The sequence below is a fragment of the Mytilus edulis genome, chromosome 1 (assembly GCF_963676685.1).
Source record: "Mytilus edulis chromosome 1, xbMytEdul2.2, whole genome shotgun sequence".
NCBI classification, from domain to species: domain Eukaryota; kingdom Metazoa; phylum Mollusca; class Bivalvia; order Mytilida; family Mytilidae; genus Mytilus; species Mytilus edulis.
The window spans coordinates 78,535,143-78,559,477 of NC_092344.1; the positions used below are offsets into that span (position 1 = coordinate 78,535,143).

Below are 24,335 nucleotides of genomic sequence, written 5' to 3' on the forward strand. Positions count from 1 at the left end.
CACGATGACGTCAATAAAAACACATTCTTTTTGTTATGTTAATATTGAGCACTTTAAAGTCATTATATCTCTATCTGACTTTATACCTGAGATAATATACACTATAGTTAGGCACGGAGAAAGACTAAATAAGTATATTCACTGGGATTTTGTGTGATCTCTCTCGATAAATATAATGGAAATCTTATATACCTTTTTCGAAGGAATTGATCTTACGACAACTTTTATATTTGGTATAGTTTTTCTTGTGACGATTTTGTGGATGACAAGTCCGAAGTCGGATATTCCAGGACCCAAAGCCTGGCCTATATTTGGGAACATTTTACTTGTTAGTCAGTTCAATAGAGCCACAGACAGAATAAAGTTTGTAGACAAGCTGACGGCGAAGTATGGTCCAATATTTCGAATGTTCTTGGGACCATATCAGATAGTATTTGTACAGGGTCATAAACATGTGTTAGATGTTATACGGAAACGCGGACACGATTTTGTGAACAGACCCGACTTTATTCCAGGAATTAAATTAGGTCAAAATGTAGTAGGAGGTAAATTACAAGTAATATAGTTATATTTTCATATGAATAAGAATGAAAATATGAATTGTCCCATTTAAGGACTCTTTATGGTCGGACAGCATGATATTTACACACACAAAACAAATTTTCATGAATTTCACTAATCATAGTAAACAAAATATATGGGTCATTTAAAAATACAAATGTCTATTTTTAAGTGCACCTATGCTAAACATTTTATCTTGAATGTAAAATGTTGCCAGTTAAAATGTTTATTCAAAGGTTTTTTAGATGATTAATGAGTACAAACATCAATAATAAATACACTACAGATAAAAAACAAAAATATATTTATAAGTAAGCATGTTTGCGTAATGTTTGTGCGTACTGTTTCATGGCAACCCATACATGCCATACGTACCTGTGTTTTAAAAGAATCTGCAAAAATGAATTAGTTAGAATGTTTATGATTACTCTGAAAGGAAACAGCATAGACATGTTAGACACACTATACTGAATTTCTTCAATTTTCTTTCTTTACAATGTTCGCAAAGAAAAAGAAAATCACAAAAAACACTGAACTCCAAGGAAAATTTCAAAAGAAAGGTCCATAATTAAAGGGTTAAATCAAAAGCTCAAACACATCAAACAAATGGATAACAACTGTCATATTCCTTACCTGGTACAGGAATTTTCTTATGTAGAACAAGGCGGATTGAACCTGGTTTTATAGCTAGCTAAACCTAGAAACTTGCCTTGATCAATTTTAAGATGATTGGTGCTTTTGAAACCCTCACTACATATATAGATTCGTATTCATTGGGAGAACTAATTTACGGTTGGTCTAGTTCATTTTTTTTTTATGACTTTAGTTTGTATATAACATAGACTTATAATGAAAAATATTATTACTGGCTAATTAGCATTATAACAAATATACTAAATAGTACATTATGCACAGTTCAATCCAATCAGAAAACAGGGAAAAAATTATTTGAATGGTACCCTGATTATGTACGCAGATTAATTACGCAACACTCTTATTTTAAATTTATTTTGATTTCACCACCTGGATATAAATCGTGTTTATCATTTATGTCAATACGCATAAATCCAACAAACCTTTTAAAAAAGGGCATTTTTCATTATAAAAAGCATATATATATATATATATATACCTTAATTTCAACATTTCTTTTAAATGACACAGACATAAGATTGTAATGAGACTTGTTAGAGAGTACAACCTTCAGTACTAGACAACAAGTGTGTACAAGGCGTTTTGGAGAACATCTTTCAATTTTTGATATTTTTACCTATTATGTCTGTTTGTTTTGTTCACGCATCTTTGTGAATATAATAAAATTTTATGCGACTGTCATACAAGTGAGAGATTTAGCTTGCTATACAATCAGGTTCAATCCACCATTTTCTACACAAGAAAATGCGTGTACATGATGTTATCCATTCATTTGATGTGTTTGAGCTTTTGATTTTGCCATTTAATCAGGGACTTTCCTTTTTGAATTTTCCTAGGAGTTCGGTATTTTTGTGATTTTACTTTTTTCAGTACTAATGAGCAAATTTGAATAGGGCTTTTGGGCAAACACAGACCTTAGAAAAGGGCTTTTAGGAGAAAGCAAAACTACTAATTTAGATTTCAAGTTTGAAAACGGCTTATTGGAGAAAACATATTTTAGTTCAAGACACCGAGCTTATACAGGGAGTTGACAGAGCATTACATTATGCACATGTGTACTTGAAAAACAGTCTTAATAGGGATTTTTTGGGAAACGCGAAATTAACTAATTTCAGTATGGATTTGGATCATAATTAAAATAATGGGTACATGTTTCGTTTCATGTAGGAAGTGGGATAGTGTTTGCAAATGGAGATGAATGGAAGGGAAGGAGGAAATTCGCTTTACAAGCAATGAGAGATTTTGGTGTTGGAAAGACTTCACTTGAAGAAAAGGTTTTAGAAGAAATGCAGAATATTGCAGAAGATCTTGAAAAAACGGAGGGAGCTGAGATAACCGATGTTAAGACAATGATGTTAAAGGCTAGCTGTAATGTCATACATAGCCTAATATTTGGATATAGGTAAGTACTCGTCAGCTATATCCATCAATATGAATGTAATAGGTGACATAAGGTTATCTGAAAAAATATTAGAGTAGGTTTATGGCTGTTATGTCTGTTTTCCCCCGTTTAGAAGTGAATTTCAGGAGTTGTGGTATTTTTGAAGGAGAGATGGAAGATATCAAAGGACCATTCAAACTCAACAGTCGAAAATAAACTGACTACGTCATGACTAAAAAAGAAAAAGACCACCAGACAAAGAACACGACGCAATACACAACATATAAAACTGAGCAACAGAATCCCAACCAAAGACTAGGGGTGGCGCATGAAGAGCAAGCAGATACTGCTCCACATGTGGGACCCGTCGTATTGCTCATATTTTTAGTACAAACCCGGTGATAAGTGTAATTCGGGAGGGCAATTTCGGGAAAAGGGTACTTGATTGTAGTCACGACAATTGGAAAATGTCTGTCGTCATTAACTAAAAGTCACTGAAATACATGCTGTTTTTTAGCCTATCAACTCATGTAGTTTTACAATAAGCTTTTGCGCAAATTTACAATTCTGTCATTGCTATCCACAAAATCAGGTTCAACCAACCGGGTTTGTTTTCATAAAATGTCTTGTATCAAGTAAGGAAAATGGCAGTTGTTATCTTATAGTTCGTTTCTGTGTGTGTTGCATTGTCGTTTGGTTTTTTGTTGCACTTCAGTGTTTCTGTTGTTTTTGTTGGTTTCCTCTAATAGTTGATGTGTTTCCCTGAGTTTTTGTTTGTAACTCTGATTTGTTTTCTCTCAATCGATTTATGACTTTCATATATACTTTCGGTATACTACTGTTGCCTTTATTTTACCTGGCATTTTCTATTTTGTATTTGGCAAAGAAGGATGAGGCTTACGCAATACTTCTTTGTGTGGTTCTATTTCGCCTGAACTGCATATTTTAGTTAAAGGTTAATAATGCGAACTGGAATATTTTTCTCTGAAATTATGATATATACAAATGTGTAATACATATGCTGCTGTCTTAAATAAATTGATACAAAAATTATACATAAACATGAGTAATGTTGAGTTATTTTATCCAATTGTCGCTTAACAGCAGGCGAAATCATGCCACATCGTTCGTTGTAAACGGACTTTGAACACATGTACATGAATGAATTAATAAATTTGTCTTTTTATTATTCATTTTACCAAGCAATCATTGTTTGTATTACTTTTCTTCTATTCATGTTTCGTTTCGAATTCAAACACATGTGGGATTTACAAATAATTAAAAGCTGATAGACAACAGATATCAGAGTTTTCCAATAAAAATAACTCATTTATCTTTTCCCAATGTATTTGGGTAGAAATATGGATAGACGACATACAACATTATTCATATTCACTTAACAATACATTGAATCAAATTCCCGAGAAATTCTATTGTTAGTTTCAAAGAATCAGAATTTGACATATTTCTAATACAATAGTGGAAAATTTTTACTCCTCCAGGTGCTACTAAAATAGATAAAATAATAGTTATCAAGACATTTTCTTTATTCCTAATTTGAATAATTGTACACGCACATACTGTAGATATACCTCTTTAAACATTACCGTATTTACTTTGCTGAAATCACAATTTCACACAAATTCAAATGTCGAATCAATAATTGAATATGTACACCTAGGTGAGATGCGAGGACGGTGGTGACACAGACAGACGGACATATCCCGAATAAGACACAACAATTCATTCTCTTTCAGAGTCTTTAATGATCCAAGACACAAGGAAAATCGCCCCATCTTACAGTATAAAAGTTGATACACAAACTCCTAGATTATCTTGACCAACTAACTTTTATCAGAAAGTTTAATTACATAACAAAAGAGGGACGAAAGATACCAGAGGGACAGTCAAACTCATAAATCGAAAATAAACTGACAACGCCATGACTTAAAAAGAAAAGGACAAACAGACAACCAATAGTACACATGACACAACATAGAAAAACTAAAGAATAAGCAACACGAACCCCACCAAAAACCAGGGGTGATGTCAGGTTCTCCGGAATGTTAAGCAGATCCTGCTCCACATTTGGCACCCGTCGTGTTGCTTATGAGATAACAAATCCGGTAAATAGTCTAATTCGGTAGGTCACATTTATGAAAAGGAAGGGGATTGTAGTTACGACGTAAGGAACATATCCTTTGTGAAACGGTTATTCCATAACGGTCAACCAACTCGTGATTGCGTTCGTAAAACTTCACCATTTGGAACTCTTGATTTTAACAATAATCCCATGATTACTGGAAATCCGCCACGAGGTACAATATTCTTTGGGTTTTACAGTCTTTGAGGTAGTATATAATTTATTAATCCGAAAAAATGTGTTCAGTTGTGACATACCTCTAAGAATTGATCTGCATTCTATTTATTTGATGTATGTTGTTTTTATGTTTCAGATACAAACATGACAATGAATCCTTGCACAAACTCATCAAGACAATTGACGAAATATTTTCAGGTCCAGGTCCTTTGACAGCGACTGGAATATTTCCCATTTTAAACTTTCTTACGGTAAGCTGCATATTTTCAAATTATTCTAGTAAAATTAATTTATTTCTTTCAAAAATTCAAGGCAAATACATTCCTGTTTTATAAACTGTTGTCAGTTAAATGTAAAAGTATATCATCATCTTATCAATTACGTCTTTATCCGTATAAATCCGCCCACATCACTTTTTAGACGAACCATCACAGGTACGTGTCTCAGAAAATAATTCCTACATACATTATTATAACACACAGGCACTTGTCTCAGTAAACAAATGTCATGTATAACTTAATGTCTTGTGTTATGTTAAGGTATATATAGAAAAAAGTTATGAGACAAACTGAGACAAGCAACTGTAATATTAAGGAATATAGGGGAAAAAATTCTAACACAAGTGCCCGTGAAAACCATGTGAAGTTGACTATAGCAGATCGCCATTTTGACATGACGCCGACTGATTGCATCAGTGGTCGATTTGGCGATTAGGTCAGTTTAGGAAGATCTACTAACCATAAGTCAATGAAAGTTAAAGTGCAATTGGTGTACAAATGCATACGCAGTTTCATACCCAGTATCTCATTATAATGGAGATAAGTTGGCCTCTTTCCCTCATGATGGTCCAACTTTTACATTTTGTACTTAAAAAGCAGGCATTGGTAATGTTAAATATCCACAATACAGAAACACCTGTGTAGTTTGAAAGGTTTACGTGCATAGCATCCCCTAGATATAAAGCTAAATAATACTCTCAGTTAATATCTTGATTATTTGGAAGAGAATATTTCTATTTTATTTCCAAAATTACAGGGCCCAAAAAGGGCATCAAATCAGTTACAATTGATTAAAAAAATTGAAATAAACATCACAGTGTTCTTGTTCTTGTGTATATTTAGTAGTAATGTATCAACTGGCCATATATTGAACGCTTCTCCTATAAAACGGTTTGTAATGTTTCATGCCATGTTTTAACATATTTGAACAAAAAGGCACCATGTAACTACTACTCTATTGAGTTCATATACCCGAAGCTTTCATACTCAGTGTTTTTCCTTATGTGAAGTTAACCATTTTTCCTTCAGCTATTTTATATGGACATTTTGCAGGAGTTATATGACTTGACAATTTCTTCTTAATTTTAGCATGAGACTACGAATCATTTTTCGTCCTTTTTGACCACTAAAATTCGGTCTTTATTATAATACGGATTTGGAGGGATGGATTACATTGAATTGATGTTGTAATATGCCATCTTATCATTTCTCAATGCGTGTGTATCGCCGTATTAAGATATACCTGTGATATTCTTATTATTATATTATATTTTCATCACTTCAGAAAGACAGCGTTAGGGTGAGACTAGAAGGGTTTGCTACTTTAAATAAATACATAGACGAACACATAAGCGAACACCGAGACTCATTTGATCCTGAAAATATCCGCGATTTTATAGATATGTATTTGGAGGCCGAAAAAGACGAAATTGAACGGACATCTTCTCTAAATCGTAAGTTTAGAGTGGTTTCTTTTCTGATTGGTGAACACTTTATTAAAACACCAAACGTTATTATAATTTAACCAATCAATTTAAGATTAATTCTATGATAAGTAACCTTTTTAGCTCACTGGGGCCCGAAGGGCACCATGTCAGCTTATGCCATCACGACGTCCGTCATCGTCCGTCGTCTGTCGTCCTCGTCTGTCGTCAAAAATCTTCTCCTCTGAAACTACTGGACCAAATACATTCAAACTTTAACTAAATGTTCCTTAGGGTATCTAGTTTATAAATTGTATCCAAAATTGATCTATGGACAAACATGGCACCCATGGCTTAAAGAAGAACATTGGGGTCAAATGCAGTTTTGGGATTATATCTAAAAAAAAAAGGATTTTAGAGCAAATCTGACAGGACAAAAATGTACAATAGGTCAATATCTGTCAGCCCCGAAATTTTCAGACGAATCGAAAAACCGATTGTTGGGTTGCTGCCAACTAAATTGGTAGTTTTAAGGAAATATTGCAGTTTTTGGTTATTATTTTGAATATTATTATAGATCGATATAAACTGTTAACAGCAATAATGTTAAGCAAAGTAAGATCTACCTAAAAGCTAAATGACCAAAATTGTTAATTGACCCCTTAAGGAGTTTTTTCCCTTTTAAGACAATTTACACAATTTGTTCATCAAGTTTGCTATTATTAAAAAAATCTTCTCTATGAAATACTGGTGAGCGATTCAACTACTTAGAGCTATTTGTAATCCTATTCCTGATGCAGTAATTGAAAGAACACGCCTTTCTTATTGTTGTATTTTAGGGCTTCCTGTATGCAGGACCTTTGAGTGTATAAACTAAAGCTGCTTCCTTTTCGTATTCTTTCAAAATCATGAAGACTCTCTTAATCTTATCCAGTTGATAATTTGAATGTCACTTAGAATCTTTTTCAGTGTAAGCTGTTGTACGTTTGGCATCAGTCTTAGCTATCCATTGTTCGTTAATTTGGTCAAAAATCTTCTTCCCTGAAAATATTGCGGATTTTTTATATAATCATCTTAAAAGACTATCGTAATACAGAGAAAAGTTGTGATCAGCCAAAATGATTAGGAACGTTGATCTACTAGTAAACATGACCGAAAATATTCAGCATTTATGTGTTTCGTTGGTTTCCTCTTCCATTTGATGTGTTTCCCTCATTTTTAGTTTGTAACCCAGATTTGTTTTTTCTCAATCGATTTATGACTTTTGAATAGCGGTATACTACTGTTGCCTTTATTAATGTAGATATGGTATAATGGTAGACAAAGATACGAAAATAAGCCACATATCTTCATTTAAAGGCAATAACTCCATAATAATGAGTCAACCGATAATTTTAGGAAAAAAAAGGAAACAATAGATCTTGAAATTGTGTACATTTTGCAGTCTTGTAATCTTAAAGCTAGTCATCGAACACTACCACTTTCGTTTTTTTTTTTTTTTTGCAATAAAACAAAATCCAACCTTTTACCCCTGACTTCTACTCCCTCTGGCATTGTACTTCGACCGTTCGTCACTAAGGGATACAATCAGAGACAATATTACATAAACATTCTCTGTTTGTTTACTTGTTTACTATGAACATTTGTATTAATGACACCGATGAACTGTAAAGTTCAAGGTAATAAAGAATTTGATAGTTGTCTCATTGGAAATACGCATACCAAACCCTTTTAAAGAGTTAAACAATGAATGATCATGAATCTCGCAAATATTTGTTTGAGTGAACTATTGAAACTAAGAAACTACGATAACCTTTAGTGTGTCATTTGGTCTCCTGTGGATAGGTTGCATTCATACCACATCTAATTTTTATATAATTTCTGATACATATGTCCGAACACATTCTCTGTAAATTATTACTGCTTCTAAACAATAACATTTACAGATTATCAATGGGGAAAAGTCAGATGAAAACAAATTAACGAAACAGAAAAAGGTCTATAAAAATGACTTTAATGGATAGTTTTGATATCCAGAATTCTTGTATTGTATTAAATTCTTATTTTTTCTAGCTGGTGGGTTGTTCAGTACAATTGCTGATTTATTTGCTGCTGGAACGGACACAACAGCCACTACGCTTGATTGGTCATTGTTGTATATGATTCAATACCCGGATGTTCAAAAAAGATGTCAAGAAGAAATTACAAAGGCAAGGATAAATCTTTCACAGTTAATAATTGTCAGTTTAATTAATTGCAAAGTTTGATTATCATTATTCAATCATAGTGTTATGCGCATACGTCATATTACTTGGTTATGATTTCTAAATTGATTTTGTAGACGCTATCATGATTTGATTGACATATATGGAATTTCTGTTTCTCACTGATGACCACTGATATGTTTTAGTTGTCTTCTTTTCCTCGATAATGGCATCACTGTATGGGATTATTCTATGAGTTGTAAGATGTCATGAGCGACACGTACGACGGATAATAATAGTTGAGTTAAGACTTTGTTTACCTCTCTAAAGTAATTGAGTTCAACCTCGTTTATTTGTGAAGTTTGTATTGCAGTATTTGACGTATTTCAAAGAGTTTTGTTGACTCATGGACATTCTATACTGTCTAACTATAGTTAATATAAATAGTCCCTGTCGGACTGTTGTTTGTCTTTTCGTTTTTTTTTTTAGCTCACCTGGTCCCGAAGGTCTGCGTGAGCTTTTCTCATCACTTGGCGTTCGTCGTCCGTCGTCGTCGTTAACTTTTACATTTTGAACTTCTTCTAGTGAACCACTGAAAGGAATGAAATTTAACATGGTATCAATTTTCCTTATGGCATGCTGAAAAAGTGTTGTTACATTTAAGCGGATCCATCATCCAAGATGGTCGCCAGCGGGGTATTTAGTTTTACATAGGACCCTATAGGTAATGCATACAAATGTCTTCGTTTAGAGAACCACTGAATGGAATGAAACCAAACATGGCATGAATGTTTCTTATGAAGTGCTGACCAAGTCTTGTTACTTTTAAGATATCCATCATCCAAGATTGCCACCAGCGGGGGATTTACATAGGACCTTTTGTGATAAACAAACGAATGTTTTCCGTTTAGAGAACCACTGAATGGAATGAAACTAAACATAGCATGAACGGTCTTTATGAAGCCGATCCATTATTCAAGATAGCCGCCAGCGGGGGAATTCGTTTAACATAGGACCCAATGGGGTATACATTGAATTTCTACTTTTAGAAAACCACTGAACGCAATGAAACCAAACATGGCATGAATGTTCCTTATGAAGTGATGACCAAGTGTTGTTACCTCCATCATCCAAAATTAATGCCAGCAGGGGATTTCGTTTAACATTGGACCCTATGACAATACATACAAATGTCTTCTTTTAGAGAATGGAATGGAATGAAACCAAGCATGACATGAATGTGCTAATGAGGTGTTGACCAAGTGTTGTTACTTTGAAGTTGATCCATTATCAAAGATGGCCGCCAGCGGGGGGACTTGATTTAGCATAGGACTCTATGGAAAATACATATATCATACTTTATAAACATTGCCATATATGTATGAAGTTTGGCTAGCCATAAAATCAGGTTAATCCCACCTTTTTCTTTAAATTGTCCTGATCTATGGCAGTTCTCATCAAATAGTCGGTTATATGTATGGTTTTGTCATAAAGTTGATGTTCCCTCGGTTTTAGTTTGTAACCCGGCTATGTATTCTTTCAATCGATTTATGACTTTTTAACAGCGGTATGCTACTGTTCCTTTAATTCATAATAGTTAAGAAACCCGATATAGTCTAAACAAAAGTAAATATTGCCTAAGGATTGTAACTTAAAAAATGATTGCAAAATACACATTAATTCACGAGTCTGTATTTATTTTTAGTTCATAGGAGCGGGAAGAATGGTTCGAATATCTGATAGACGTCGTTTACCATACACAGAGGCAACTATAATGGAAATCCAAAGACTTTCCAATATAGGTATACTTACTTAATGTGCTTCATGAAAATTATAACAACTTTACGTTAATGGGTATGAAAAAAATATTTATAAGTTTGTATATGCAAGAATAGTTTAAGTCGACATTCTGTTGATTTAGCACTTTTATTTGCACAAGTATTACTTTTTATTTTTGTAAAGATATTTGTCTGCCTTCTTTTCATCATTCTACATACCCTTCCGGATCACCTGACATCACCATAAATTTTTGGTGGGGTTCGTGTTTCTAAGTCTTCAATTTTCTTTGTAGTGTTTTATGTACTATTGTTTGTTTGTCTTTTTCTTTTTTAACCATGGCGTGGTCATTTTATTTTCGACTTATGAGTTTCACAAACATAATCTTTAACATATATGTAATATATCGATTTACTCTCCCTTTTATTATAGCACTATTTGCATTACCCCCTCGTACCAGTCTGTGATACCACAATCAATCGATACAAAATACCTAAAAATACCATACTCTTTTTTATAGCACTATTTGCAGTACCCCACGTATCAGTCTGTGATACCACAATCAATGGATACAAAATACCTAAAAATACCATAATTATTCCAAGCCTTGTCTCTGTACACTTGGACGAGACAATCTGGACAGATCCCACAGAGTTTAATCCAGGCAGATTTCTGAACCAAAACAATGAAATCATCAACAAAGAATACTTAATGCCTTTTTCCTTAGGTAAGTAAAGGATGCAATATTGGTTTAAACACATATAACTTACAGAACATAATGTTATAAAAAGTTATCAAAGGTACCAGGATTATAATTTAATACGCCAGACGCGCGTAATGAAGTTAAGGAGGGGAACTTATGAAATATTTATGAAAGATATTTTAATTTGTGTATTTGCGTCATTTATCAAAAATCGCTTCCAAAATAACATAACAAATATATTAAAGTCATATGAAACTTCAAATCAAAAAAAAATATGATGCATATGTTTTTTATAATAAAAAGGCTAGTTTTTTTTACATATTACTTTTTCTCAAGAAAATTCTATAACTTGTCCACATTAAGAAAAAATTTCCTTATTGTTTAATTGTTTGGATCCAGTAACAATTCGCCTATGTGTTTTCCGTATGCAGTGAACCCAACGTGACCTTTCTCGTAAACATCCGGTGATCACAATATGCATGGAGCTGTCATTGAAATTAACTATTATCTTATTGTACATGTTATACACGTGCGCAATATACATGCTTCTTTGTTGATTGTTTACTATAAGGTGACAATCGTTGAACTACAGCTTCAAAAAACGACAATTAATTAGCTGCCATATTTTCACATCATAATAGACCGAGAGAATTAATTTTCTGACAATTATACGATATGGATGCGTAAAATATTATTAAATCGTGCACAGAAGACTAAGTTTAGGATACATATATATATATGTATGCATTGGTTCAAGAATTCGATAACCATTATGTTTCACCTTTCACTCGTTTCATATGACTTGAATCTATTTTTTTCTATGACGACGAAAGTTTGTATGTGTAAAAAGAAAGCTTATAATAAGGATTAGTAGAAAGGAAAACATAATGTGTCCATCTAATTGGTGTACAATGATTATAAAAAAATTCGATAAACATTATGTTTCACCTTTCACTCGTTTCATATGACTTGAATCTATTTTTTTCTATGATGACGAAAGTTTGTATGTGTAAAAAGAAAGCTTATAATAAGGATTAGTAGAAAGGAAAACATAATGTGTCCATCTAATTGGTGTACAATGATTATAAAAAAAAATTTCTAAACATCATAATGAAGTAGGTGTTTGGGTTTGGTTTTTTTTTTCAATATAAACTAGAAAAAACTAGATCTTTTGGCTACTGAGATTTTTTATATCAACTGTTTATGAAGAAATCAATTTCAAATTGGAGGGGAAGTGTTAGACCCCGTTCACACTACCTTTTTTTAATCGATCTAATTTGAATTGATCTAAATAAAACCAGTTAGCGTTCACATTATCTTTAATCATAATGATCTCTATCGGTCTAAACCGATCCACTGCGTTCACACTACAATCAAAAACGCAATCGATCTAACCTTTTTACCCGTAAAACTGTAAACATTGTGTATAAATAGAACTGATTTATTAAATTCATCTATTAATACCCTGACACACACACTTGAAAAAAATGGATAAAGTTATTGTTTCTCCTGAATCAGAAGTTAACATTTTGGTACAGGTGTTATTGCCGTTGTCTTTAATTTAAAACGAAGTTACAACACGACGAAATAGTGCAGTTCATGAAAAGAAAAAAAATCATCACAAGAATAGAAGACACATATTTCGCAAATCTATGCGATGACGAAGACAAAATGTTTTCAGTTTGTTTTAAATGTATGTAAACAGAGAAATATGGGTTAAACAACGAACCTCTGAGAAAGTTTTGGCGCTGTACATGCGCATACGTTATTTTCTATTCAATCGTACTAGTTTAAACCGATCTCTGCGTTCACATTTAAAGTAAGATCGTTTTTCAAACTAAACTACCTCTTTTGGTGTTTTAGTTTAGACCGATTGAAGATAGATTCAAAGCGTTCACATTGGCCCTTAAATCCATCTAAAGTGAACCGGTCTAGTTTAAATCGATAAAAATGTCCTAGTGTGAACGGGGTCTAATATAAATAAAAAGAGTTGGAAATCTTTTGACAAAAAGATACTTGAAATGAATCAAAATATTGAGGATTAATATTGGATATGGGAAATTTTTGGTAATGTTTACTGTATTGCAGTTAATGGGAAAAGACTGAAAATAAACGTATCATAGATACCAGCATTAAATTTTGTATTTACGCCAGACGCGCGGTTCGTCTACTAACACTACAAAAGTCTAAAAGTCTGAAAAGACCAGTTTTTGTCTTAATTTGCATGAACTTTTACTCGACATTCTCCAAAAGTATGACTTGTGTCTTAATTTTTCTTGACAAATTCTCATTTATATTAAATTTGTATTAAATTTACTCGACATATTCTCGACATTCTGAATATTGTCTTAAAATTTCTTGACAAATTCTTGATATTTGAATATTGTCTTGAAATTTCTTGACATATTCTTGACATTCTTATTTTTTATAAGTATGGCTTGACATATTCTGAACATTTTAAATTGTGTCTAAAATTTACTTGACAGTTCTGAGTTTTAAAAATCATGATCATTATACATGATATACTTACTTTATCTTTACTCCTCTTTACATGATATATCATGATATATTGTTGTTTCAAGTTACACTTTTTACAACAAAAAATAAAAGTTGGGCATGTAAAATAATTGAAAATTTGGATATATAAATATTTTTAAAAATGCAAATATGGCTATGAAAATCTAAAGTATGAAATAATTTAAATGTGGGTTTTAAATAATTACAAATTTTGATTCCTAAATCTTATAAATTAAATGATTAAAACCAATTATACTGTAGACATATTTCATTAAACATTCATAATACTCAATGTTTATATGGTAAATAATTATTGTACCAAAATGTGGTTTATATAAATAGCAAATCATGATGATATACAAATCATTCATTTAATAAAAAAAACAAATTGTGTAATGTCACCGGTTGGAATACACATGGACAGGATGTTCCCCATAAAATTAAGGTATTCCACACCCCAGAGTACATGCAGCTATCAAATAGAAATTACTGATTTACCTGTAATCAGCCATACAACTTATCATTTGACTGACCATGCCAGTACAATTTAAAAAGTTTGTTGATAGATGAAAATGAAAATCATCATTTTGATGATGAAAAATTGAATTAAAATGAATTTTCTTCATCAAAATTATGAAGTTAATTATTTTAACATAAAAAAAAATTGAACAATTCCCAAAGATTAAAAATAAATTATTATCTACGCCAGGAATAATAAATCTGTTCACATTTCAGGCGAAATTTATACTGTTGAGATAGTGTCAAGACATATTTAAGACTGTCAAGAATATGTCGAGACATATTCAGACATTATTTAGAATGTCAAGAATATGTCAAGACATATTCAGACATTATTAAGAATGTCAAGAATATGTTAAGACATATCGAGACAAATTTAAGACAGTCAAGAATTGGTCGAGACTAATCCAGACTCTTATCAGATGATACAGGAAGTGTCGAGAAATTTTAAGACAATGTTCATACTGTCAAGACACTTGTCAAGAAAAATCAAGACCCTTATTAGACAAATTCATACTATGTCAAGAATTTTTAAAAATTATTCGGGCAAATTAAGAATGTCGAGTAAAAATTCATGCCAATTCAGACAAAAACTGGTCTTTTCAGAGTTTTTGACTTTTGTAGTGTAAAGACTCATCAGTGACGCTCCAATCCAAAAAAAGTTATAAAAAGTCTAAATAAAGTACGAAGTTGAAGAAGAAAATTGAGGACCAAAATTCTTAAAAGCTTTGCCAAATACAGCTAAGGTAATCAATTCATGAGGTAGAAAAGCCTTAGTATTTCAAAAATTAAAATTTTTTGTAAACAGTTAATTTATAAATATGACCATATTTAGATAATTCATGTCAGCACTGAAGTGCTGACTACTGGGCTGGTGATACACTCGGGAAATTAAAACTCCACCAGCAGTGGCATCGAAAAGGTAACTTTAGGTATACGAATGAGAAGAAAATATTTGTTGAAGATTTCATTAAAGGAAGGCAATCGGAAATTGGCAAAACATAGATAAAAACAACATAATATAGAAATATTTGTCAACCCAAATGACAACTTCTTTATATTATATATCGGAATAAAATGCAAGCAACATGAACAGACCAAATTTCCATCAACAAAAAAATGTATTTTATCGTTTGTTTCCTTTCCTGTGCAAAATTAAGTTTTCGACTTGGGGTTTTATTGCCCCTGAGTGTTCTCTCTCCATTTTTTAGCTCACCTGGCCCAAAGGGTCAAGTGAGCTTTTCCCATCTCTTTGAAATTTTGCAGTTTTTGCTTATTATCTTGATTATTATTTTAGATAGAGATAAACTGTAAACAGCAATAATGTTCAGCAAAGTAAGATCTACAAATAAGTCATCATGACCAAAATTGTCAGTTGACCCATTAAGGAGTTATTGCCCTTTATAGTCAATTTTTAACCATTTTTCTTAAATTTTAGTATTCTTTCAAAAAATCTTCTCCTCTGAAACTACTTGGCAAAATTTAACAAAACTTGGCCACCACCATCATTTGGGTATCTAGTTTTAAAAATATGTGGCGTGACCCTGCCAACCAACCAAGATGGCCGCCATGGCTAAAACTAGTACATAAATGCAGATTTCGGCTTATATCTCTGAAACCAAAGCATTTAGAGCAAATCTGACAGAGTAAAATTGTTTATCAGGTCAAGATCTATCTGCGCTGAAATTTTCAGATGAATTGGACAACCCATTGTTGGGTTGCTGTCCCTAAATTGGTAATTTTAAGGAAATTTTACTGTTTTTGGTTATTATCTTGAATATTATAATAGATAGAGATAAACTGTAAACAGCAATAATGTTCAGCAAAGTAAGATCTACAAATAAGTCAACATGACCAAAATCGTCAGTTTACCCCTTAAGGAGTTATTGCCCTTTATAGTCACTTTTTAACAATTTTCATAAAGTTTTGTAAATTTTTGTAAATTTTTAGTATATATTTTCCACTATTCATTATAGATAGAGATAATTGTAGCAAGAAGAATGTCCAGTAAAGTAAGATCTACAAACACATTATTATCACCAAAACACAATTTTGTCATGAATTTATCTGTGTCCATTGTTTAATATGCACATAGACCAAGGTGAGCGACACAGGCTCTTGAGAGCCTCTAGTTATCTGATATGTGTTCTACCACCTTTTAACACTGTTACAGGTAATTATCATGATTAAGTTCATGTACAGTTTAATATGTGAAGGGTCGACTAATGATTTCTGATAACCTATCGTGATACAAATTTATCCTTGGAGCAAATTTACTGTACGGTAGATTGATTCGTTTTTTAAACAAAATTTTAAGCTTTACATCGTGCTACGTTTTAAATATGTCATACACATTAAACTCAATTATTCGAACAAAAAAAATTATTTGGAGCCTGAATTTATAATAAACATTCATTTAGATTTGTTATTAAAGCAATACATCTATAGTTAGAGATTTTGTATTTACTAAAAGAATATGATTAAGACAAGTAAATGAGACAGAATCTCGACGACAAGAGCAAGATACAGTATATAGAATACAACATACAATCGATGAAAACAGCAACACATCTTATATATATAAAAAAAAAAGCCGATTGATCCCTAACATGAACATGAAAAGCGAAGAAGGCAGATCATTTGGCAAGCATAACATTATGTAGTCCTGCATTGTAATGTCAGCGACTTATTTCATAGGAATTTCATACAATCACCTCATAAACAGAATATAATTACTACTTAGTATATATCGGATAAATTTAGCAATGAGACTGATAATCTCAATATGTAGAGTAAGTGAATGATGATACCAAAAGTAATTTCATTCAATTATTTTTTTTTGCAGGTCCACGTTCCTGTCCTGGAGAGTCCTTAGCACGAACAGAGCTGTTTCTGATCTTTTCGAATCTTCTACAAAGATTTGAATTCTCTAAAGTCGATTCAAGTGACATATTATCATTTGAAGGAATAACAGGGATAACACAAGCACCTTCACCATACAGGCTTAAAGCTGATTTGAGATAGATCATTAGTTTGATTATTTAACATGTCCAACTTTAGAATGCGTGTGCTTAGTTCAATAGTGTTTGAATTAACAAATTTTAAAATATATTTTTTTTTATATATAACTTTCGCAGTTATCTGAAAGCGACAAGTTTACAAGGATCATTTTTTTTTAATTTCCGGGCACGGTTAACAACATTTCCGTAAAAATTAGAATGTGCTATCCCGTTTGAAATAAGTTTTCTACAGATACAACAAAACTTCAAAACCAAATCTTTGTATCAATGGAAGGTTTTAAGTAATTTATGGTAACGGTATTCCTATTTTAATAATTTACCAGTAAAGCATAGATTGCGTTCGTTAAAATCAAAAACGTCACAACAGACACGGGCATAGCGAACGAGCTGTGAAATGTAAACACCGTAAGATGGTGCCAAGGGAACATATCCATCTAAAAATTGAAAATTAACAATAGGGAACGAAAAATCGTCCCTTTTGTCGTAAATTTTAGTGTGGAGTTTCCCGTTTAAAATCGAAATATCTAAATCCAGGAAAGGACAGTTATCACCGTATCAATTTGGTTTCTTTAAAGTAAGTTCCTTGGGGTAAATTTTAGCAGTATATTGAGAAAATTCTTGATTATTTAAGGAAAATATATCATCAAGATAACGGTAAGTGTTGTTGTGTTGTTGAATTTATCAATTAAATGCAATTTCGACGGGTCTTTACTGAGTTTAGTCATAAACTGTAATTCGTAACAGGATAAAAAATTAGTCTTCTATTAAAGGGGCCTGTTCAAATGAGTCTCGTCCTGAATATGCATGAAATATTTGCCACTGGACGTTAAGCAACCAACAATCAATGTTCAAAGGAGGAATACTGTAATTAAGTAGTTCACGTTTGTTGATGTGTTACATATTTGTTTTTCGTTCATTTTTTTGGTACATAAATTATGCTGTTAGTTTTCTCGTTTGAAATTGAACTTTTCCTATATATTCAACTAATTCCAAAATTGCATGTATGAACCTTTGCAGTTACTCACACGTCCCATGATTTGAATATAAGCTCAAATGAATCATAAAATTGAGAATGGAAATAGGGAATGTGTCAAAGAGACAACAACCCGACTAAAGCGGAGAAAATTGCAAAGACAACCAATGGGTCTTTAAAACAGTGAGATAATCTTAAAATTTTGGCGGGAAAATGTTCTCTCTTCAATTCATAGCTTTATCATTGACAAGTTTTTGTCCACAAAAACTATCAAAATAATTTAAATTTTAAAAGACTTTAACAGACAGCTTATCATAATACATGTAAAAGAATTCTAAAAAAGAAAATGGGGGTCACCTAGCAAAATTTGTTAAGGTATTCAAATGGATAAAAGCAGAGGATTCCGAAAATCTAACCAAAATTCCAAAACATGACAAGCAAGCTTCCTTAAGCATGTGTACTGAATAAAACATTCAACCAAGACATTTGAAAAATAAATACATAATGACAAGGACATCGTTTTAGTTTATGAAACACCTGTTTTTCTTTTGTCAATTTTACTTGACCAAAATTCAAATTTATTGAAACCGCTGTGATAGCCTGTTCGCCTGGAAAGCAGGATTCAATCACATTCCAGTTTAACTTAAAGATTTTAAAATAAGTATTTGCTCTTTCACTGATACGCACGCTGCAAAGTAAGTACCGTCACTACTATACTACTAGGTCATAGACAAATAAAGCATACAATTGTTGACATCTTGTCTCCATAGCAACCATACTGTACATTAATCATACAGAAGCGGCTCAAACATTTAGTATGCTACATTTATTGAGTTATTAATTTGTTATTCAATAGATTCGTACAAATACATTGTATCATAAATTGCATCATAAACTAAGCGTAATATAAAAGTGGTCTTGGAAAATATTTGAAATATTTTTATATGATTAAAGAATATGATTCCGTTCTATAATAGTTGTAACAGCAGTGTAAGAAGGTGGTGGACCTAGTTCACCAGGCAACTCTATATCAGGTCTAAACAAAAGCTTCGTACGCTGGAAAGAAGAATTAAAATCATAATTACATTGAAAATGGAAATTGTCAACAAATGTCATGAGAGGATAATTGGTTTGCATAGTAAATTCACGTGGATAATTAAATGTGAAGTTAAAAATAGAAAGAATAATAAACAATAAAGTTCTTTTAATTTACATTGGAAAAACTGTTTTGGAATATCTTTTTTGCACAGATGAAGAAGGATATGTTTCAAAAGTCATAACCACGATCTCGTCCTCTATTCTCGATTGTGACGTCATAAAATAAGAATTATTGAAGATTTGTTCTTACACGAGCAACTGGATGCTACAAGTTTAGTATGATCTGCTTCAGAAATATGACAGCTGTTTTCCATTCGTTTGTTGGGTCTGATATTTTGATTTTACCATGGTAAACGGACTTTCTATTTTAATTTTACTTAGAGTTCGGTATTTCATGTAATGTTACTTGTTTTTGCTTCTGAAGCAACTGAGACTTGCGGGTTTTGGTTGGTTTCATGTTGCTCTCTTTAGTTTTCAGTGTTGTGTTTTGTAAACTGTTCGTCTTTTGCTTTTATTTTTGCCGTAAACCTTCAAATTTTTGTTCGACTAATGATATTATATTCCTTACGTATGTTACACCTCTTAAATTGCTGTGCAAATATACCATAAACACAACTTTAATCAAAACTCCAAAGATACACTCACGTACCTGTTTAAATGTTCCTGGAGTAGTAGCAAACTTATACACCATGTATATTGGAATTAAAGAGACAGATGACAAAGCCATAAATGCTCCTATAACATGAGCCCATGACGGGTAGGAATACTCGAGGTATTTTACAGGTTCAAATTTCACCAATGAAAAGATTAAAATTCCCTGAAAAAAAGCCAAAGACATCTACAAATTTATACGACAACACAAATATCCCGATATTGAGTTCTTAGGTCTCATATGCGTTAATTTTATATTCTTACGTAAAGTAATTAATTGTTTATTTTATAAATCTAGAACGCACAATGTTTGGTTGCCCACAAGTATAGATATGATTTCTACTCACTTTTAAGGAAGAAACTGACATATGAACTTGCGAAATTCAGCCTGATACATTTGCTTTAACAAAACGATGGAATATATTTTCTAACTTACCAAACTGAGAGCAGGTGTTGATACAACCCATGAAAACTTGAAAAATACACTTGGATAGTATCCAAACATACTTTTTAGGTTTTCAAAAAACCTGTTTACACCTAAAATATGAAAAAAGTATATTCTCATAAATAAGTGTGATTGAGCAAACTACAAATAATAAAGCAACCTTTCTTTGACAAATATATTTGAATAAATTGTTCTCAAAATGTTTTTTTTTTTAAGATTTGTTGATATATTTGTTTCTACAACATATATGTACTTCATAGAGATAAAGTCAGTCTTATTTATGTTTCCATATATACCTTATAAACTTAGTAAATAGAGTAAATACATAATTTTTTCACACATATTATCAGAACATATGCAGTTTCTTATGACTGCTAATGAGTATTGAACAAGAATGTGTCCATAGAACACGGATACCCCACTCACACTATCATTTTCCATGTTCAGTGGACCATGAAATTGGGGTCAAAACTTTAATTTGGAATTAAAATTAGAAAGATCATATCATAGGGAACATGTGTACTAAGTTTCAAGTTGATGTGACTTCAACTTCATCAAAAACTACCATGACCAAAAACTTTAACCTGAACATCGCACTATCATTTTCTATGTTCAGTGGACCGTGAAATTGGGGTTAAAACTTTAATTTGGCATTAAAATTAGAAAGATCATATCATGGGTAACATGTGTACTAAGTTTAAAGTTGATTGGATTTCAACTTCATCAAAAACTACCTTGACCAAAAACTTTAACCTAAAGCTGGACAGACAGATGGAGTCACAGATCAGAAAACATAATGCCTCTCTGCTATCGTGGGGCACAAAAACTAAGATTGTAACAAAATCGACGAGTATATTTTAAAAACTGACTTTAATAATGTATATTTGCTTAAATTCGGTTAAAATTGTTCAAAGAATTTTGTTCACTGACCTTTTTTTTTTTTTTTTTTTTTTTTTTTTAACTTTGTATAGAATTATTAGGAAAATATTGAATATATTTTCCTCCATGTAAGTTTGTAATGTCATTTTTCTTATTTTGACATAATCACTTAAACATTTATTGTTATTTTAAAAGAGTTCACTATTATTTATCAATGTTTGCATTATTGATTTGTGTTACTTTTATTTGTTCTTGTCTATCATATAAAAAAGAAGATGTTTGTTTTTATTCCAATATACTAGGACCTTCATTCCCGTATGGTCCATGCACAATATATAGGTAGGACAACTCGATTTCCACATATTAATTGGCAATAAAATAGTTAAATTCTTACCATAGCCCCATCCAACAGCAATACATTCAAAGAATATCAGCGTAAGAAGACACAATCCACTAGCAGAATAGTAGTCAAACAGTTGAAATACATACATCCCTCCCTTGAATAAAGACGAATAAAGATTGTAAAAAAACAAAATACATATACAAGAGAATATGGATAGGGTTTACAGAAATAGAGAATAATGGAACAATACTACGGAAACATTGGCTAAAAAATAAAGCCTTGTATTAAAAATTGCAATCAAGGGAACATTCTTTACATTACTTTAGTATTAAACCAATGTTTAAGACGTTTCGGTCATTTGTCATATGTCTTCTATACAATGGTCCTCTTGGTTAAAGTGTTCAGCCACAAACAGTTTAACCAAGAAGACCATTAAATAGGGAAAAAAACTGAAGAAGGCCAATGGTCGAAACGTCTTAAAAATTGGTTTAATACTTCAATAATAATAAAAAAAATAAAGAATAGAAAAAAATTTAAAAAAAAAGAATCGAAAATAATGGGATGTTAGAATAGAGAGAAAATATAAATATGTGAAAAAAATGATAGAGAAAAGATCGTTTACAATTAAAGAAAACAGGTAAGGAGGTCTCAATCAAGACCCTCGTTCGCGGCTTGTATTTTTGTCTCATGTACAAAAGACTCATAGATCTGTGACGCTCGAATAAGAAAAGTTTTAAAGCCAAACAAACTATACAGTTTAAGAAAATTAAGAGCCAACATTTTGGAAATATTTTGTCAAAAACAGGAAAGGGACCGTTCCTGTAGTAGAAAATTCTTAGTATTTCAAACAATTAAAAAGTTTGTAAACAGTTTATTTATAAATATAACGATACTATATAATGCATGTCAACACAGAAGTGATGACTACTGAGCTAGCGATCGTCGTCTTGTAACTTTTTATTTTTTTAACCGATGATATCTCTACAGTAAAAGAACAGCATACATGGCAAATTGGTTGACTGATGAATACGATGTGCCTGTGTTTCAAATGACCATCGACATGTTTTTTGTGGTCTCAGTTCTTTAGAACGTTCATCTGATATGTAGTTTTAAACGCTAATTTATATTCCGAGTTTAAAATTTGACTTACACTTTATTTACATAGCTTGTATTGCATTCATGAATTAGGAATATGCTTATTGTGTCGAAACACACAGCCACACTCCATTGGAGCGCATCTGATTCGTTGAAGAGTGTTTTTTTTTATCTTGGTTTGTGTCTTCTAAATGAGTATATGAAATTTGAACATCGATAAACTATACTGATGATTGTTATATGATTTCAGATATCTATATGTTTAAAACCTTGATGACATACATATAAATCTCACCTCTGATATCATAGAGAGTCCAATGAGGTAAGAAATGAGGCAAACAAATCCTATAAATAATTCTCGTCGTTTACGGAAATGATGTGGAAATTCGTCAATAATGGCTGTGAAAAATCCTTCCATTGTACAAAACTACAACATAATGGAAAAATTCTTTAAAATTAACTGAATTATACTGCATTATTTTATGTTGCGATTTTCAAGAGGTTGAGTACACATGTTGGTTACTGTTTCCATTTTCACTATGTCCGTTTTTCTAATATAAAGCATAGAAGCCAACAGGAACTAATAATTTTGAAAACATTGTTTCCCAAGTGAAGTACAATTATCCGATACTTTGCTTAATTGTAAAAGAAACCATACATATATATAATATTTAAAAATTTCATTTTAGACCAGTTCTGTCATTTCAAAGATTTGTCTTCCAATAGCCATTCCATATATCACGACACGTTGTTTTCCTCTTATAGTTGATGTGTTTCCCTCGGATTTGATTTCTGACCCGGACTCGTTTCAGTTGAATTGATATATGAATATTGAATAGCGGTTTACTACTATTGCCTTTATTTATGACTGTCAACAGGTTACCTTAATATAATTTTTTTTTTAAATATCGAACTCCGAGGAAAATTCAAACCGGAAAATCCAAAAGCAAATGGCAAAATCAAAAGCTCAAACACATTAAACGAATAGATATTAGAAATGTTATTGTAACTAATCGCGCGGAGTCTCCGTTTTTTTTTTTGCATAAGTACAGGTCTTTTTGGAGATGTGTGTGATGAGGATGATGGCTGTTATAATCATAACTGATTTTCTAATCACCTATCGGTGCCACTAATTAGATATTAAAATGAACTGAGGGTATGATATGGGACGAATAACTGGACAATTCATTGATGAGTTTATCCCGAAACAACTGTTTTTTTATGGACTGGTTTTAAATACGCAAACTGGTTAAACTCCGCCTAGTCAAGTGAAATAAATCAAATAATAACAGCTATCCTATTCCTGACTTTCCACAGGAATTTTATTATGTCAAAAAAAGTAGATTAAACTTTGATTTATAGCAAGCTTAACCACTCAAAAAAAATTAGAGAAGGTAAGTGTTTAAAGTGTTAAAGAGTTTTAAAAGGTCTTCTTTCCGGCCATTTTCAAACTATCTCTGTGAATATCATAGGAAATTATGTTCCCGTTTTTGC

At 31.9% G+C, this 24,335-nt stretch overlaps 2 protein-coding genes across 4 annotated transcripts in view; one reads left to right on the forward strand and one right to left on the reverse strand.

Moving 5' to 3' along the window:
• LOC139491058 (cytochrome P450 2C29-like) lies at nucleotides 1-19,304 on the forward strand. Its single transcript, XM_071278338.1, has 8 exons — nucleotides 1-545; nucleotides 2,383-2,617; nucleotides 5,053-5,167; nucleotides 6,480-6,648; nucleotides 8,692-8,828; nucleotides 10,528-10,624; nucleotides 11,119-11,325; nucleotides 17,183-19,304. Exons 1-8 carry the CDS (start codon nucleotides 176-178, stop codon nucleotides 17,359-17,361), a joined length of 1,509 nt encoding a protein of 502 aa, XP_071134439.1. The 5' UTR covers nucleotides 1-175; the 3' UTR covers nucleotides 17,362-19,304.
• Nucleotides 19,135-24,335, reverse strand: part of LOC139491039 (sodium- and chloride-dependent GABA transporter 1-like) — a 19,037-nt gene continuing 13,836 nt past the window's right edge. For all 3 annotated transcript variants that reach the window (XM_071278312.1, XM_071278325.1, XM_071278318.1), the window contains exons 9-13: nucleotides 23,137-23,268; nucleotides 21,798-21,900; nucleotides 20,516-20,616; nucleotides 20,078-20,245; nucleotides 19,135-19,386 (exon numbers count right to left, since the gene is read on the reverse strand). In XM_071278312.1, the coding sequence (XP_071134413.1) occupies nucleotides 19,279-19,386; nucleotides 20,078-20,245; nucleotides 20,516-20,616; nucleotides 21,798-21,900; nucleotides 23,137-23,268 (612 nt within the window). In that variant the 3' untranslated portion in view covers nucleotides 19,135-19,278. The remainder of the gene's footprint in view (nucleotides 19,387-20,077; nucleotides 20,246-20,515; nucleotides 20,617-21,797; nucleotides 21,901-23,136; nucleotides 23,269-24,335) is intronic.

Excerpts from the sequence above, each read along its gene's own strand:
- LOC139491058 (XM_071278338.1), top strand. The coding sequence starts at position 176 with ATGGAAATCTTATATACCTTTTTCGAAGGAATTGATCTTACGACAACT. Across the intron at positions 2,618-5,052 it reads AGCCTAATATTTGGATATAG|ATACAAACATGACAATGAAT; the intron begins GTAAGTACTCGT and ends TTTATGTTTCAG. Across the intron at positions 8,829-10,527 it reads GTCAAGAAGAAATTACAAAG|TTCATAGGAGCGGGAAGAAT; the intron begins GCAAGGATAAAT and ends ATTTATTTTTAG.